Consider the following 14,351-nt stretch of genomic DNA (forward strand, 5'->3'; position numbering starts at 1 on the left):
CATGAAATACACCACAAAACTACATGATCGGAACATAAAGAGTGTTATTTTATAATACTTACTGTAATATGCATATAATACTGTGTCTTCAATTTGCCTTGTAACATTTGGATCTGCCCAAGCCTGGAAATGTTGATGGAGGAAGAAAAACAACAATATTACATTAAATAGCAATTTGTGTAAGCTGTATACAATAACTACTTTCAAATATCAACTTCTGCTGCTTCGCATACATGTAGATGGGCGACTGAACTTGAAAGAATCACCTCAACAAATGAAATTAAGACCCTTCATTCTACTTTCCCTCTCCTCTGAAGAGTGGCGCTACAGAGACGACAGCTGAACTTGGTGTATCTTACTGAAGAAGAACCATTCAGTACAAACAGATTACTTTTCAGCCATAGTAGTTGTGATCTTCCACACCCAAAGCAATTAAATAACTTATTACTAAATATCTTTATTTCCTTTTAAGGCTCAGTCAGACACCCATAGACATTTACAATGTAAAGCAATATGGCTTGCAGTTCCCAGATAAGTTCCCACATAATGCATGCATAAATATATTTATACAGTGGTGCCCCGCAAGACGAATGCCTCGCAAGACGAAAAACTCACTAGATGAAAGAGTTTTCCGGTTTTTGAGTCATTCCGCAAGACGAATTTCCCTATGGGCTTGCTTCGCAAGACGAAACGTCTTGCGAGTTCTTGCGAGTTTGTTTCCTTTTTCTTAAAGCCGCTAAGCCGTTAATAGCTGCTAAGCCGCTAATAGCCGCTAAGCCACTAATAGCCGTGCTTCGCAAGACGAAAAAACCGCAAGACGAAGAGACTCGCGGAATGGATTAATTTCGTCTTGCGAGGCACCACTGTACGTAGTTGCTGATCTCTTCAACTTTCTGCTGACCTCTTCAACTTTCAAATAATCTATCTCGTAATGAATCAAATGTTGCTACATTAGCAAGAACTCAATGAAATTCCATTTCTAAAGCAGTCACTGTTATGACCCGAGGAGGGGTGAGTAAGTCTAACAGCAACAAAAAATCACTCTAACCACTAGAACCCTATTTATCTAAAACCTTGCACTGGAGTCATTCCAGGGAAGTAATAATCTTATCTGAAATGATAAAAATAGACCAAAAAACCCCCACAACCGTATCTATTAATTTACACTGGTTTGCCCTCATTCCTCTCATCCAGTTGACAGGGATGTGGTCTATCCCCCAAACTAGGCTGGGTGGAGCTGATGAAAGCTGTAGCTCACAACAACATCACATTGACTATCCCCCTGCCCCAAATGTTCATCTCAACAATGGCTGTCAAATCTGTTAAGGCCAGAGCAGCACATGTGCAGCACACATCCAGCTACTAATAGAGGGAGAATGATTTTGAATACTGCACATTATTACCCTTCCAAGCTCCAGTACTGCCCGAAAAAACCAGGGTCCACAAACAGAAGCTTGGCTGGCAGTCTGCCTCCATCTGTCCTCACTACCAACCCAGTCAAACCAAATCCACTAACATGTGCAGAGACAAGGATTCTCTCATTTGCACACCACTATGGAGAAGGATAGAAAAAGCAGGACTCTGGCAGAAATGGCTTACATGTCCAAACTGCTGAACAAATGAGAGAAGACTTCATCTCTTCTTCTGGCAAGCATAGAGAAGCAGAGCATGCTTCTCTTGCACAGGGGTATGGAAAGATTCCTGTGGCTTATCTTATCTTATCCAAACCACTGGTCAGAAATCCTCACCTTTCTGCCATGCCTTTTGGATTTGAGGAAGAACTCTTCTCAAAAATTTGGAGAATGATAAAACAGCAGAAATTTCCCTATTTCTTTCCTTCTCTGAACACCCATGCAAAAGACACAAGACTACCTTTCTTCCAAGCTCTGAAATAAGCACAGACTTTTCTCTCAACTGTCTTGCAGTTTGGAAAAAGGTGCAGGGACAGGACCCGCCGGTCACATTCCAGCTGTGTCATCCCTTCTCCAAATTGCAGTTGCAGAGGCTGTCAGAGGCTGCTTGCAAACGTCCATGGGCACTTGCCCCTGATGACTTTTAACTGTGGATGCCTGCCAAAAGTGTTTAAGTAGATCACTTGCTCAGAAGAATGTGGACAGGTATGCTTAATTTGAGCTCTTTCTGAATAAACAAAATACTTAAAACACGCACGTCTACTTTCCACCTCCATTCCACAGTCTGTAAGGCATAAGACACTGGAGAATCCTGGTTTCAACATCTCACTTGGTGCCTGAAAAAGCCATACCCAACATTACTAGATACAGCACTATGGCTGTTAAGTAAACAAAATGTGTACTTAATGTGGCACTGGGAGGCAACATTCTACTTTTAATTTGTACCCTTTATTCAGAGCCTCTTTGCACCCTTTATTCAGAGTCACTTCATATCTTTACATCAAGTTTACAAGGCCCTGTTTCCAATGAAATGAGGGTTCTGAAAGTAACCTTGACAAACACAGCATTTGACACAGGAGTGACCATACAGGTTTCTGTTGATTCAGCCAGAGAGACTGCTATAGCTAATGGGGGGGGGGGATGCTAGTGTTAGAAGCAGAACTGCTCAGGAGTTAGAAAAGAACTGTTGTGTACTATGTTAGGGAAGAAGGGATGTGTTTATTCCACTATGTACCTTCTACTACCTCCAAGTGCAAAGTGAAGCCACACTAAGAACATGGCACAACAAAAATTTCTCCATAACAGAAAGAAGCAGGACACAGTATTTTCCTTAGGGAAAAGACACCTGTCATTCTCCATCATCACTCCAACATGAGCTTCCACTACTACAGCAGGTATGTTAATCAAACTTCTTCTTTTTTTAAAGTAACATATTGAGTAGTTTATTCCCTTTTAGAGAAGGGGGATTACTTCTGGGGGGTGATTTTAATAGGATTCACATTAAAAAGCTAGACTGAATGTGCTTACAGGAATGGAAGAAATAAGATGACCTAGGAGAATGGAAGGGACTATTGCAACAGTTTAAACTTAACAGATGGGAACTGGAATTTATATCCTTTCCCGCACAATCCATTCTTACTCCAGGCTGGATAACACTTTAAGAGACCCATTGCTTTTCCATAATGCAACTGTGGCTATAATTGAACCACAGAAAAATTCAAATTACAACTTGCCCTTAAAAGATTTGAGGTGGGCATCCATGCAGGACAAATATGTAAATATGTGTATATCTATATCTGTGTTGGGCCGCTAGTCTTTCAAAGATGTATTTCAGGTGCTATGGCTATAGGCACAGAGACTGAATGCAGAAGTTTTGTAACAACCCAAAGACATTTTTCCCCCCTTACTGCAATTTTTAACACAATCTAGAATTTAGTATGTTAAAGGCATCAGAATTTAGCATCTTAAGTTTCAGATGCTTCTAAAATTCATAAAGGGGGGAAATGAGTTTATAATAATTGTACATACAGCACAGCAACTGAAGTCCCAGAGTGGGCTAGATCACAAATAATCCGATGATGACTTTCCATGTCATATGCACCTCCTTAATCCTTTCTCAAGACAAATTCCCTTCCTTCTACCCTTACCTATCCAAAAATTCATATTTCCAATCATCTAAAGGCAACTCTGTTTACGGAAGTTTTTAATGTTTGATGCTTTATCATGTTTTCAATATTCTGTTGGGAGCTGCCCAGAATGGCTGGGGTATAAATTATTATTATTATTATTATTATTATTATTATTGGAAGAAACATGGATCTTGGAATTCACATTAGGAAAAATAAGCCACTACACAACTTAACTTGCAAGGAGTGTAATTCATATAGCCCAGGTTATAACCTGGAAGATGTATGTATCTTAGATAAAAATATATCCTGTCACAGTGAATAGGTACAAATGAGCAACACATGCAGTAATACTCCAACAATGGACAAACCATGCCAATTTAAGATTAGTCATATGTGATATGCAAGTTATCGTCACTTCAATAAGTTATTTCTGCCTTTTTAACAAGCAGTACCATTTCTATTTATTAATTTATGGTTTTAATATATACATATGGAAAACAAACACACACAAAAAGAAATAAGTTTATATAACCCACTGCCTTTAAAAACAAATTCAGAACATTACTGCCATTAATCCTGTTTTTAACCAAACTCAGGTAATAAAACATACAAAATTCCAATGCTGAATCAGTGCCAAACACTAACTGATCCTTCTGCTTCAGCTCTCCTAACATGCATTACTTGTATGTACAAGGCTGGAAAGAGAAGCAATTGTTTTTACATTCAGTGACACTGCACATTTTGTAATACAGCTGCCCTCTTCCTGTTGAAAATGTAGTTTTATGATATTTGACATGTGGGCCTGGTTCAGAGATAACATTGCACAATCTGCTGATTATGGTTAGGAGGCTGAAAGCTCATGCCTTGTTTATCCCTCAGCTCAAGTTTGTACGTAACTCCTTCCCCACCCTTTCGTGTTAGAACTAACTATAGTGCACTGTTGTGTCTGCGCCAGCGTTAAAATAATTACCAATAGTTAAATCAAACAGCTTCCTGGTTTCAATATTTAAGAAGCTAACAAACATTAGTGTAGCTATTGGCATGCCAATGCAGACATAACACTGCACAAGGTAATGTTCAAAAGGGAAGGGAAGAGTAAACAGTGTGCAAGCTCAAAGGAGATGGAGTAGTCACACTTGATAGAATGCCTGATCTTCTAGCCATACGTTACGAGACTGAATAATAATTAGAAGATACAATATTGCCCAATCAACAGACCAATCCTGTTCATTTGTCTTTGTTGTTGGTCTCATTTTTCATGGGGCTTATCCCCTACTAAGTGTGTTTATCATTGCAGCCCACTTGAATATATTTTAAGTAGCTGGAAGGGGTAATCAATACATACCTTGAATGTCCCATTTTGGTTTTTCACATAAGAAACCAGAAAAATGTCAACTGGCAGAAGTGCTGATGTAATAAGTGCTATTGCAAGAGCAAAAATAGCTGTTATAGTAGAGATTACTTCACTTTCACGTCTGCTCTGGTACTTGCGGACATAAACCCAGCAGAATATCAGGATAACCTAAAAATAATAATACAGAAGTTACTACAACCCAGTAAAAGAATCATATTCTTGCCATAATCCTATTTCTCAATACAAAAACAAAATCCATGCAAAGGTATGTACTCTCTATGGACAGATTTTTAATTGTGTTTCTTTTGAGATTTTCCCTTTCACCAGGTCAGCATTTCATCCCCCCAACAAGATGCAGCAGTGGGTTAGAAAATTACAAAGCCATTATTTTTAAGTGCAGATTCAACACTTGTAAGGCTTCTATTTTAAGCAGCTTCATATCTTATCTGAATGTTAATGTAATGAGTCAGTTCTTACAACTGGTAACTGAATACCTCAGGACTCTATTTTACCTTGTAACAGCAAGTTTCCCATTTGTTACCAGGATTGTTACCAATAAGGTAACACACATAAGGCTACCCTGAACTCCTAAAACATTTGTAAATTTATTAACAGATTGGTAAACTTTCAGCCAAATTGAAACCAACATGATCTTAATCTAGTTCAGGGTGACTTATGTAGGGTTATCCCATTGTTTACAAATCTATGATGTAACAATGATTGGTTGCCCAAGGTTAGCTAAGGGCAGCGAGTCAAGTCTCACTTGTCTAAATCGAATATCCTATCCATTACACCAGACTGGCTCTCCCACTTGCTCTTTTGGACTGTCCAGAGTTCTACTTATTTGGGTCATAGGAAGCTTTATGACTGCAGGAAATGCATTTTTTAAGGGGGTACTCAAAGGTACACAGTACCAACATCTCTTTTCTGTTGTTAAAAAGTGTGGCACTTACTGTAACAACTTCATGGTGAGTACTGACACCTATTTTTCGGGGCGGGGGGGAGCACTTACTGCAGGTCCTCTGTCACAGTCATAAAACAAAACTGTGAGATCCCAGACACCCCAAACAAAGCCTGACCCATGCATGTGTGGTTGCCCATTCTGTCCACTAAATCTAGACTCCCCAAATCTGCTACTACCATCTACAGTGCTTCCTACTTCTCTCTCAGATACACACACAGACCTCTTCACATTCACACAGGGATTGTGCATGCGTAGCCCAGTTTTTTAAGGCACCTGTTGTTCAAACATACATTTGCAGAAATGTAATGTTCTATGTAGATGCTTGCCACACCGAAATGGTTAATGTAATCCTAGTATGTCCTCTCAATATTCACTGAAGATCTGTAGAGAGGTTTGGCAATAAAAAGCCATGTAATGCATGCTGAAGGGCAGAGTGGGCATCTTAGACTGTATTAGCAATGGAAATTATTGAGCCATGGGGTGCTATTTAGTTTGGACATCTGCATATGCGATATACACAAGCCTTAAGCAGGTACAAAAAGTTCGTTCATCAGTTCCACACTCCCTCATTGCAAGCCAAGGTAGGGATTATTTATTTCATACCATCAATACATCTGGTACTTAAAACTGGGCAGGAGAAAGAAAAACAGTTCCCCTTCTCAAGACCTTACATTTCCATACTAGTATGCTCAAGTAGAAGAATTCTAGACAGTACCATTTCAAGACTGGTGTATAAATTTCATATGCTTACCAATGCAAAACAAAAACAAACACTCCCTTCTTATTGCACATCAGAGTAAGGGCTATAAACCAAACTCTACCTGCAAGTGTTATTACAGTGGTACCTTGGGTTACATACGCTTCAGGTTACAGACTCCGTTAACCCAGAAATAGTGCTTCAGGTTAAGAACTTTGCTTCAGGATGAGAACAGCAATCGTGCTCCGGCGGCACGGCAGCAGCGGGAGGCCCCATTAGCTAAAGTGGTGCTTCAGGTTAAGAACAGTTTCAGGTTAAGAAGGGACCTCTGGAACGAATTAAGTACTTAACCCGAGGTACCACTGTATTTGCTACATGCAGCCCTGAGCAGTACTGTCCTAATGCCACTTTACTTTGCATAATGCCAGTCACCCCTGCTACTCTAGCCTCCCGAATGGATGAGAGGATCAGTAAAGGAAAGGTGCAAAAAGGGACGCCTAACCCACCTTACACTTTAACAAGGTGGCTTTAACTGGGAAACCTACAAGGAGACACGCACACATATATAGGGGCTCTTTCCGCACCCGCTGGAAAACAAGGTAACGATATTTGGCTATTATTGCTCGATTCTCTTCCTCCCGAGCACTTTGGCTTGCGCAGTTTTTCACTCGCTTCCTAGAAAGCAAATCCCATGGGTGCAAATTTTATTTCTAAACAGGTACATTGCGCCACGTCGTTTCTCTTACGCGCCCTAAGCAACGACGGCTGCCAGCCTATGCAAACTTAACTTCAGAGTGAGCCTGGCTTGCTTCCCAGTATACGGACAGGCGGGACAGGGTGAAAGCGTGGAAACCACGGAGCCTTATATAATTCGCCTGCTCTCCTCCCTTTCTAAACTGAAAAGAGCCCTTTAAGGCCGGGGTCGGGCCAGGTCCTCGCCCCACTCTTCCCATGGGGCGCAAAAGCCCACAAGCTTACCAGCAAAGCGAGGCCGAAGAGGCACCAGCCCGTGACCAGGTCCGTCTCCGCGGTGAAGGCCGCCATCTTAACTTCCGGCAACAACACTGACGCTCACGGCAACGGCGCCGCCGCCGCGAGGGGGAGGAGTCTAATGGAGCACCAGGGGGCGGGGCCAAGCGAGGCCCAAAGCAAGGGGAACAGCGTTACCGTAGGAACCGCTCAACAACACTCTGCGCCAGAAGACTGGCGATTGCTCTTGATTGGCTGGCCCGGCTGCCGAAGGAGGCCAATGAGGGCGCGGCGGAGCAAAATCACCCACCCACGCCCAGCTGACCTTGTTGCGTGTCGATTCCCGACTAGGCAGCGTGGCGGTTGGAATCGTGGCCGCTCTAAATTAAATTAGGGTGGTGTGGTTTTTTAAGGACGTTGTGGCCGCGCCTTAAATTATGGTTTCGGGTGACTTGTTAGAAAGGCGGAGGCCCGTTTTAGATTTCGGTATTGGGGAGTCATAAAGGTTCTCTGGGTGGAAAACTTAAAAAGACGGGCAGCTTAAAGAATAAAAGACACGGGAACTAGCGTAGGATTCGTGCATACGAAGCACGGACGTTTGCATTGCAAGTTTGCACGCGCAATGCAAGCATTCTTGCTTCGTATCCATAGGCTGCGAAATGCCTTTTACCAGTAATGCAGTCCTGCACGTGTCTTCTTCGGAGCAAGCCGCCCCGACCCAGCTAAATTTGCTGGGATGGCAACTTTGGAGAGGACGCAGCAGGAACAGGCGCTTCTGAGAACCGAAATCCCGTCTGAAGGTTTACTTAATCTAGGTCCGTTGCTTGAATTTAACTCCCGTGGGGCTGGCCATTCCCAGGTGCGTGAATAGGGGGTAACCCCGCAATCGCTGCCGTGCATGCATCGCAACAGGGATGAGAGGCAGCAGAAACCGTGTAACTTCGTAAATCGTGGACGGGGTGAGAAAAGAAAAGGAGACTGAACCGTGACGTGCAGCAGCAGCAACAGCTACCTACCAGCAAAGCGACACTAAAGCACCACCTCGCGGTCGGGTCCGATACAATCGTAAACATCTCCATCTTGGCTTTCGGTTGCCTAGCCTAACAGCACCGCCCTCTCTGCCGCCATTTATGGAGAACAGAAGCACACGCCCGTGTAAATAGCCTCAAGTCTCCTGTGTAACAGATCTGCCTTTCAGCCTTGAATTGAATCTTTAACCACGTCAGGCGGGGGAGGGGGGGTCACATGCTTCATTTCTTCATCAGGGGGAAAAAAGTCCCTGCACTTAGAAAAGTAGAATGTCATGGAGAAGTTAAACCAGATTTTCTGTAAAGTATTCTTAGCATTTTTGGTGCAGAGGAACCTACATGTAGTCTTAAATAGTATAGTCTAGTAACCACAGGAGTTTTCTATTAAGTAGTGGGTTGACTAAGCAGACGACACAGAGAGTTCTCCAAGTAGCTCTTTATAGTAAGCTTGAACTGAACTGAAGGGTTCAGCCAACCTGCTTATATAGAGCTCCACTACAACGCAACAGTAACAACTTTCTGTAACTATCCAATCACTGAACATCACTTTCAATTCCTTATTTGCATATGTGGACCTGAGTGAAAACTATCTACAGTATCCCCCTGCTGGCCCAGGGTGAGAACTTCAGTACATAACATTTTCCTAATCCCCAAATGCTTTGGCTCCTACTTTTGTACCTGTTCCTTATGACAGTTTGAAGCCACTGCTGTTCTTTTGCCCAACCTTCGTTCTTCCTGTTTTGTAGGCCAAAAATAATTGAGGATATTCCAAATGAAAATTAAGATCTGTACTAGGAAAGGAAGGTTGGATGGTGTAGTAATGTACACACAGTTGAAGATATAGGAGACAGAAACATTAACATGACCAGCAGTGGGAGGAGACTAAGCAGTGCTGAGTGAGTGATTTGAACCTCCATTTATTTCCAACTTTTCCTAGGTTCAGAGTGTGCAAGATTCTCATGCCAAGCGTTCCAAAAGGCTGTCAGAGATCTAATCATGCAGATCAATTAAGAAGTTAGAGGCAATACTACAATGAAAAAATATGAATAGGCATATCAGAATGAAAGGGCGTATTATTTCTTAAATAAGGAAGCAAAGCATTCACTAAGCTTGATTCAAATGGACAGTGGAGGTTAATTATAATGAGAGGGCATTTAAATCCAACAATCAGAAATAAAAGATGTCAGTTAAAATGATTACTGTATACTTCTGTTAGTAACTGACAATGGCATTCTATGCTTCTCTATTCAGAATTAAGTTCCCCTGAGTTCAGTAAGCAAGTTGGTATATTTTGTTTATGAAGCAAGAACAAGGTGGCTAATTTAAAACAAAAGGTGTGCAGCACAATCCTATGCATGTTTATTCAGATATGAGTCCCCATGTTCAGTGTAAGTATGTTCAGCATGGCACCCTAAAGCACATTCAACCAATTTCCATGGATCGTCAATTAATGGCTATGTTACTAAATGCATCGCTTTAAAAGACTGACCAAAAGACCATCCTTTTATTGGTCAAAATCAGAAAATAGAATATTGTAGGTCAAACCACAGAATTCCCAAAATAAGCCAAATTCAGTCTGTGTCTCTAACTACTTGCTAAGGTACATGAGATCATCAGCTGACATATACCACCAAAGATGAAAATATCTAATGCTAGCTTGATGTCATCTGCTTTTTATATGTAGCTACAACATTCTGGGTTTGACCTCTTTTCTCAATTTGAACTTACAGATTCTATGGTGATAAGTAGAATTTTACTTTTGTTCGACCAGTGCATTATTGAAGTAGGTGTTGTTCTTTGGCAGAATTGTTATGGAACTCCTTCGTTTGAGTGGGAGCTGTTCTAACACTAGGGTGACTCAGAGTTTGCTTCAAAATATGAATCATCTCAGATCTGCCATTTCAAAACCTCCTAAGCTATGCAGGTACGATTATAAGAACTGGCCTCCGTAATCCCCAAATGGCCAAACGTTCTGCAAGAGATCACACGGGGTTCAAAATGTAACATGCAAGATTTCAAATTACATAGATGACTTTCTTGGGACAGCCATTTAATATCAAACATGTTTTGTGACTAAAAATAGACCATTGTGCTGACATGGTGCATAATGCTAAACTGGGCTTCTCTTTGCCAGTAACCTCAGGATTCCCCCCTTCCTGTTTTCATGTCTTCATAGTTTTCTTTATAGTCATGAGTACCTTGCAAGGTTTGTTTCTCTGCTTGTCCAATTGACACCGGAATTGGAGATGGCACTATAGGAGAGGGACTTGCATGAAAATAGCAAAGGTTGGAATACCACCATCTTACCTTTTCCTCAAACCATCCAACAAAGGGTTGCACATTTCTCTCGTGGCACTAGGGAATATCCCTACCGGCAAAGGGTGGCATAAACATGCTAACCCTAGACACTATGGGGTGGTTGGGAATTGTGTTGGCCGGGAGGAAATAAGTGTAACACAATGAACCAGAATGTAGGACAATGTTAGGAAGGCCTTAGTTGCATCTCATAGCACAAGCCCATCAGTTTCATTTGCTCTCACCAATTATGGCTTTGGGGTCGCAGCAAGAGTTAAACCACCCTTCATCACTAGTGTAATTGTGGATGTCATGCACCAGTCATTGTGGAAGCAACAATGTAGAGCGCAATGTAGGAACACAAGAAGCTGCCTTATACTGAGGCCAGACCCTTGGTCCATCTAGTTCAGTATTGTCTATATACTGACTGGCCGTGTCTCTCCCACCATTACCTGGAGATGTCAGGGGTTGAACCTTCTGCATGAGTAGATGCTCTACTACTAAGTTATGGTGCTTTCCAACCTCATTCTTCCCATGATTCCTTGTAGTTCCTGCTTATTTGTGTGTTAACATCTAAATTCTTAGTACTTTAGTGTGCTTCTTCTGAACACAAGCATTCAAAACAGTGTCAGCCAGTATCTCCTGACTCTGTTAGCATCTGACCCTGAGAAACACCCTCATCAGAATTTGACTATGTACAGTGACAGTAATACATACAGTGATACCTTGGGTTACAGATGCTTCAGGTTACAAACTCCGCTAACCCAGAAATAGTACCTCGGGTTAAGAACTTTGCTTCAGGATGAGAACAGAAATCGAGGCACGGTGGCAGCGGGAGGCCCCATTAGCTAAAGTGGTGCTTCAGGTTAAGAACAGTTTCAGGTTAAGAACGGACCTCCAGAACGAATTTAGTTCTTAACCCGAGGTACCACTGTATATGCAAACAGTTTCTGTTTCTGTTTACCTTTTATAATCAGTTTTTCTGTCAGTTTAATTTTTGTTGTATCATCTTGTTGAAACGTAACATTAAATGTGACCCCTATTAACACTGTTATCCATTTTCTAAGACATTACAGAATATATTTATATATTTCTGTTGGTGGTGGCCTGGATGGAAACAGCAAAAATCTGGAAAATACCTTCAGGCTGCTCAATCCAAGGATGGTTCACAAGAGTATGGCACATTATCCAGATGAAAAATTAACACATCACAGCAGATTAGTTAGAGGGTTTGTTAAATATTACGTTTTTATCCTACAGCAGGGCATATAAACCATTTATCATTTTGGTGGAAAAGTGTTTGTTGTCATGGAAAACTTTCCTAACAATGCATCACATCACTATTCTTCAGCTAATGTTATCTATCACCGGTAAAACTGTTTACATTTCTCTTTGTGCAAATTATAATTTGATTGCTGTTTAATGCTTATGTTTGGTCAAATCTGTTTTTAAAAATGCAACAATAGTAATTGGCCGTTTGCCTGTCTGATTTGTAACAATACAGTTCTTTATTTTTCAGTGGCTTTCCCCATACATTTTCTGCTGCTTGTAAAGATCACTTAGTGCTGCATTTTGGTTTTAGTGCTGTTTATTTCTTTGGTATGTAATTTTTATGGTATGGATTTTCTTTAATGTTAACCACTTTGATAAATATTCTTAATGCATTTAATAATGAAATTAAATCACATTTAGTCTGCAGTCAAAGACAAATTGGCTTCACAATTTGCTTCGCTTCAAAACAGAGTACAGTATCTTTGAGGCCTGACCATACAGTGGTACCTCAGGTTAAGTACTTAATTCGTTCCAGAGGTCCATACTTAATCTGAAACTGTTCTTAACCTGAAGCACCACTTTAGCTAATGGGGCCTCCTGCTGCTGCCGCGCCGCCAGAGCACGATTTCTGTTCTCATCCTGAAGCAAAGTTCTTAACCTGAAGCACTATTTCTGGGTTAACAGTGTCTGTAACCTGAAGCGTATGTAACCTGAAGCGTATGTAACCCGAGGTACCACTGTATAGGGTTTGTGACTACTGACCGAATTGTTCAAATCGCATGAACCTCAGGCAAAACACATTTTAGGGTGACAGGATGCAAAGGAGGACAGGGTTAGTTACGGTTATCAAAGTGGGGCTTTCAGGCGATGCATATTTTTCTTCAACCCTGCAGAACAATCTGCACTGCTGAAAATCACTCTTCTGCACAACTAAGAAGCATATAAACAAGGACATGCTGGGGCAGAAGGGTAGCAAATAGGGGTGTCGTGCAGTTTATGGTGACCACACCTGATGCTGGCAACGACAACCAGCAGACATACTGTCTAACCAGCCCCACCACTTCCCACCAACCTGTCTACCCCTCCCCTTCCTAGACCAAAGGGAGGCCTTGGCATCACTATCGCTACTAAAGCAATGACAAAACAAATATGTAGGCCGGTGAAGGGGAAGGGACTGTCACTGCCACCACCATTGCCATGAAGAGGCAGGGGGAAGCAGAGGAAAGGGGGGAGATGAAGGCAACGAAGAGGCACATAGTATGTTTGGACCAAGGCCAATCAAGGACATAACAGCGAAACATATTAGACTTCATAACTTTATTTCCCCCCCCTCAGTTTTTCTGGGTCTTAGCTGAGGTAATTGACTTCATTTCAGTAGGTTCTCATATATGAATACGACAGAGAAAAGCTTCTGGTGTTGCATTCAGGCAGCAAACCTTGATATGAGATAATAGGTATTGAAAAAACTCAGTTGCTCCTGCTTTAATCAATGAAATCATGGAAGATATACAATAGAAAGGTCCCCTTTTGTGCACACATACATGCAGCTTGACAGAATGACAGGCCTCTTTATTACTCTATTATAGAAACGTGGGCGGGGAACCAGTTTTCAGGACCTTTCCTCAGACCAGACTATGCCTCAGCCTTTAGAATAAATATGACGACCCAAAGTCACAGAGTATAAACTCTCACCACATGCCAAGGATTTCACAGTAGCCTCCCCAAAATCAACTACACTGCTACAGAGAGGAGGCCAGTGAGGTATAATGTATAGAAATTCACATAATACCAGTAAAGAGAAAAATCGAATAGTATCAGAAGGAAATTAATTTTTTCTCACACATAACTTCCCTATGGAAGGCAATAGGTACAATAACAACAAAAACTACAACTCTCATAATTAATTCTCTGTGTTTCCAACAACATGGCAATGATATGCTTCCTTCCTTGAATGAAATCTTGGGACTGAATGCCTTGGAGGGAAAATCAGGTAGTAGCCACTGTGCAGCACAGTGCTTTGGGAATAGGAAGAACCACTAGGAGCAAAGGTGCTTTCTGCCCTGCCCTGCTCTGTTCTCTTTTCAACAGTGCAATTTTAGCACTGCCTTCATTGGCATTATCCATTTGATCTGAGGACAAAGTCATGTGGAGTGGCCTGTGTACTAGTAAAGAGAAGCAACAATGAGAGAGCCTACTTTGCATTTTTTTCATTAAGGTCAATAAAAAAGAAG

At 41.6% G+C, this 14,351-nt stretch overlaps 1 protein-coding gene and 1 long non-coding RNA gene across 2 annotated transcripts in view; one reads left to right on the forward strand and one right to left on the reverse strand.

Annotated features, from left to right (window-relative positions):
- The window catches only part of LMBRD1 (LMBR1 domain containing 1), a 45,716-nt gene extending 38,028 nt beyond the window's left edge, over positions 1 to 7,688 (reverse strand). The window contains exons 1-3 of the mRNA XM_080998012.1: positions 7,535 to 7,688; positions 4,887 to 5,063; positions 63 to 123 (exon numbers count right to left, since the gene is read on the reverse strand). Of these exons, the coding sequence (XP_080854138.1) occupies positions 63 to 123; positions 4,887 to 5,063; positions 7,535 to 7,600 (304 nt within the window). The 5' untranslated portion in view covers positions 7,601 to 7,688. The remainder of the gene's footprint in view (positions 1 to 62; positions 124 to 4,886; positions 5,064 to 7,534) is intronic.
- Positions 7,689 to 7,781: 93 nt separating this feature from the next.
- On the forward strand, positions 7,782 to 9,749 carry LOC308472847. The gene is made up of 2 exons (XR_013983771.1): positions 7,782 to 8,680; positions 8,835 to 9,749. It is a non-coding gene; the product is annotated as an uncharacterized lncRNA (long non-coding RNA).
- Positions 9,750 to 14,351: the final 4,602 nt, after the last annotated feature.

Source organism: Podarcis pityusensis (genome assembly GCF_964106645.2).
Source record: "Podarcis pityusensis genome assembly, chromosome: 3".
NCBI lineage: Eukaryota > Metazoa > Chordata > Lepidosauria > Squamata > Lacertidae > Podarcis > Podarcis pityusensis.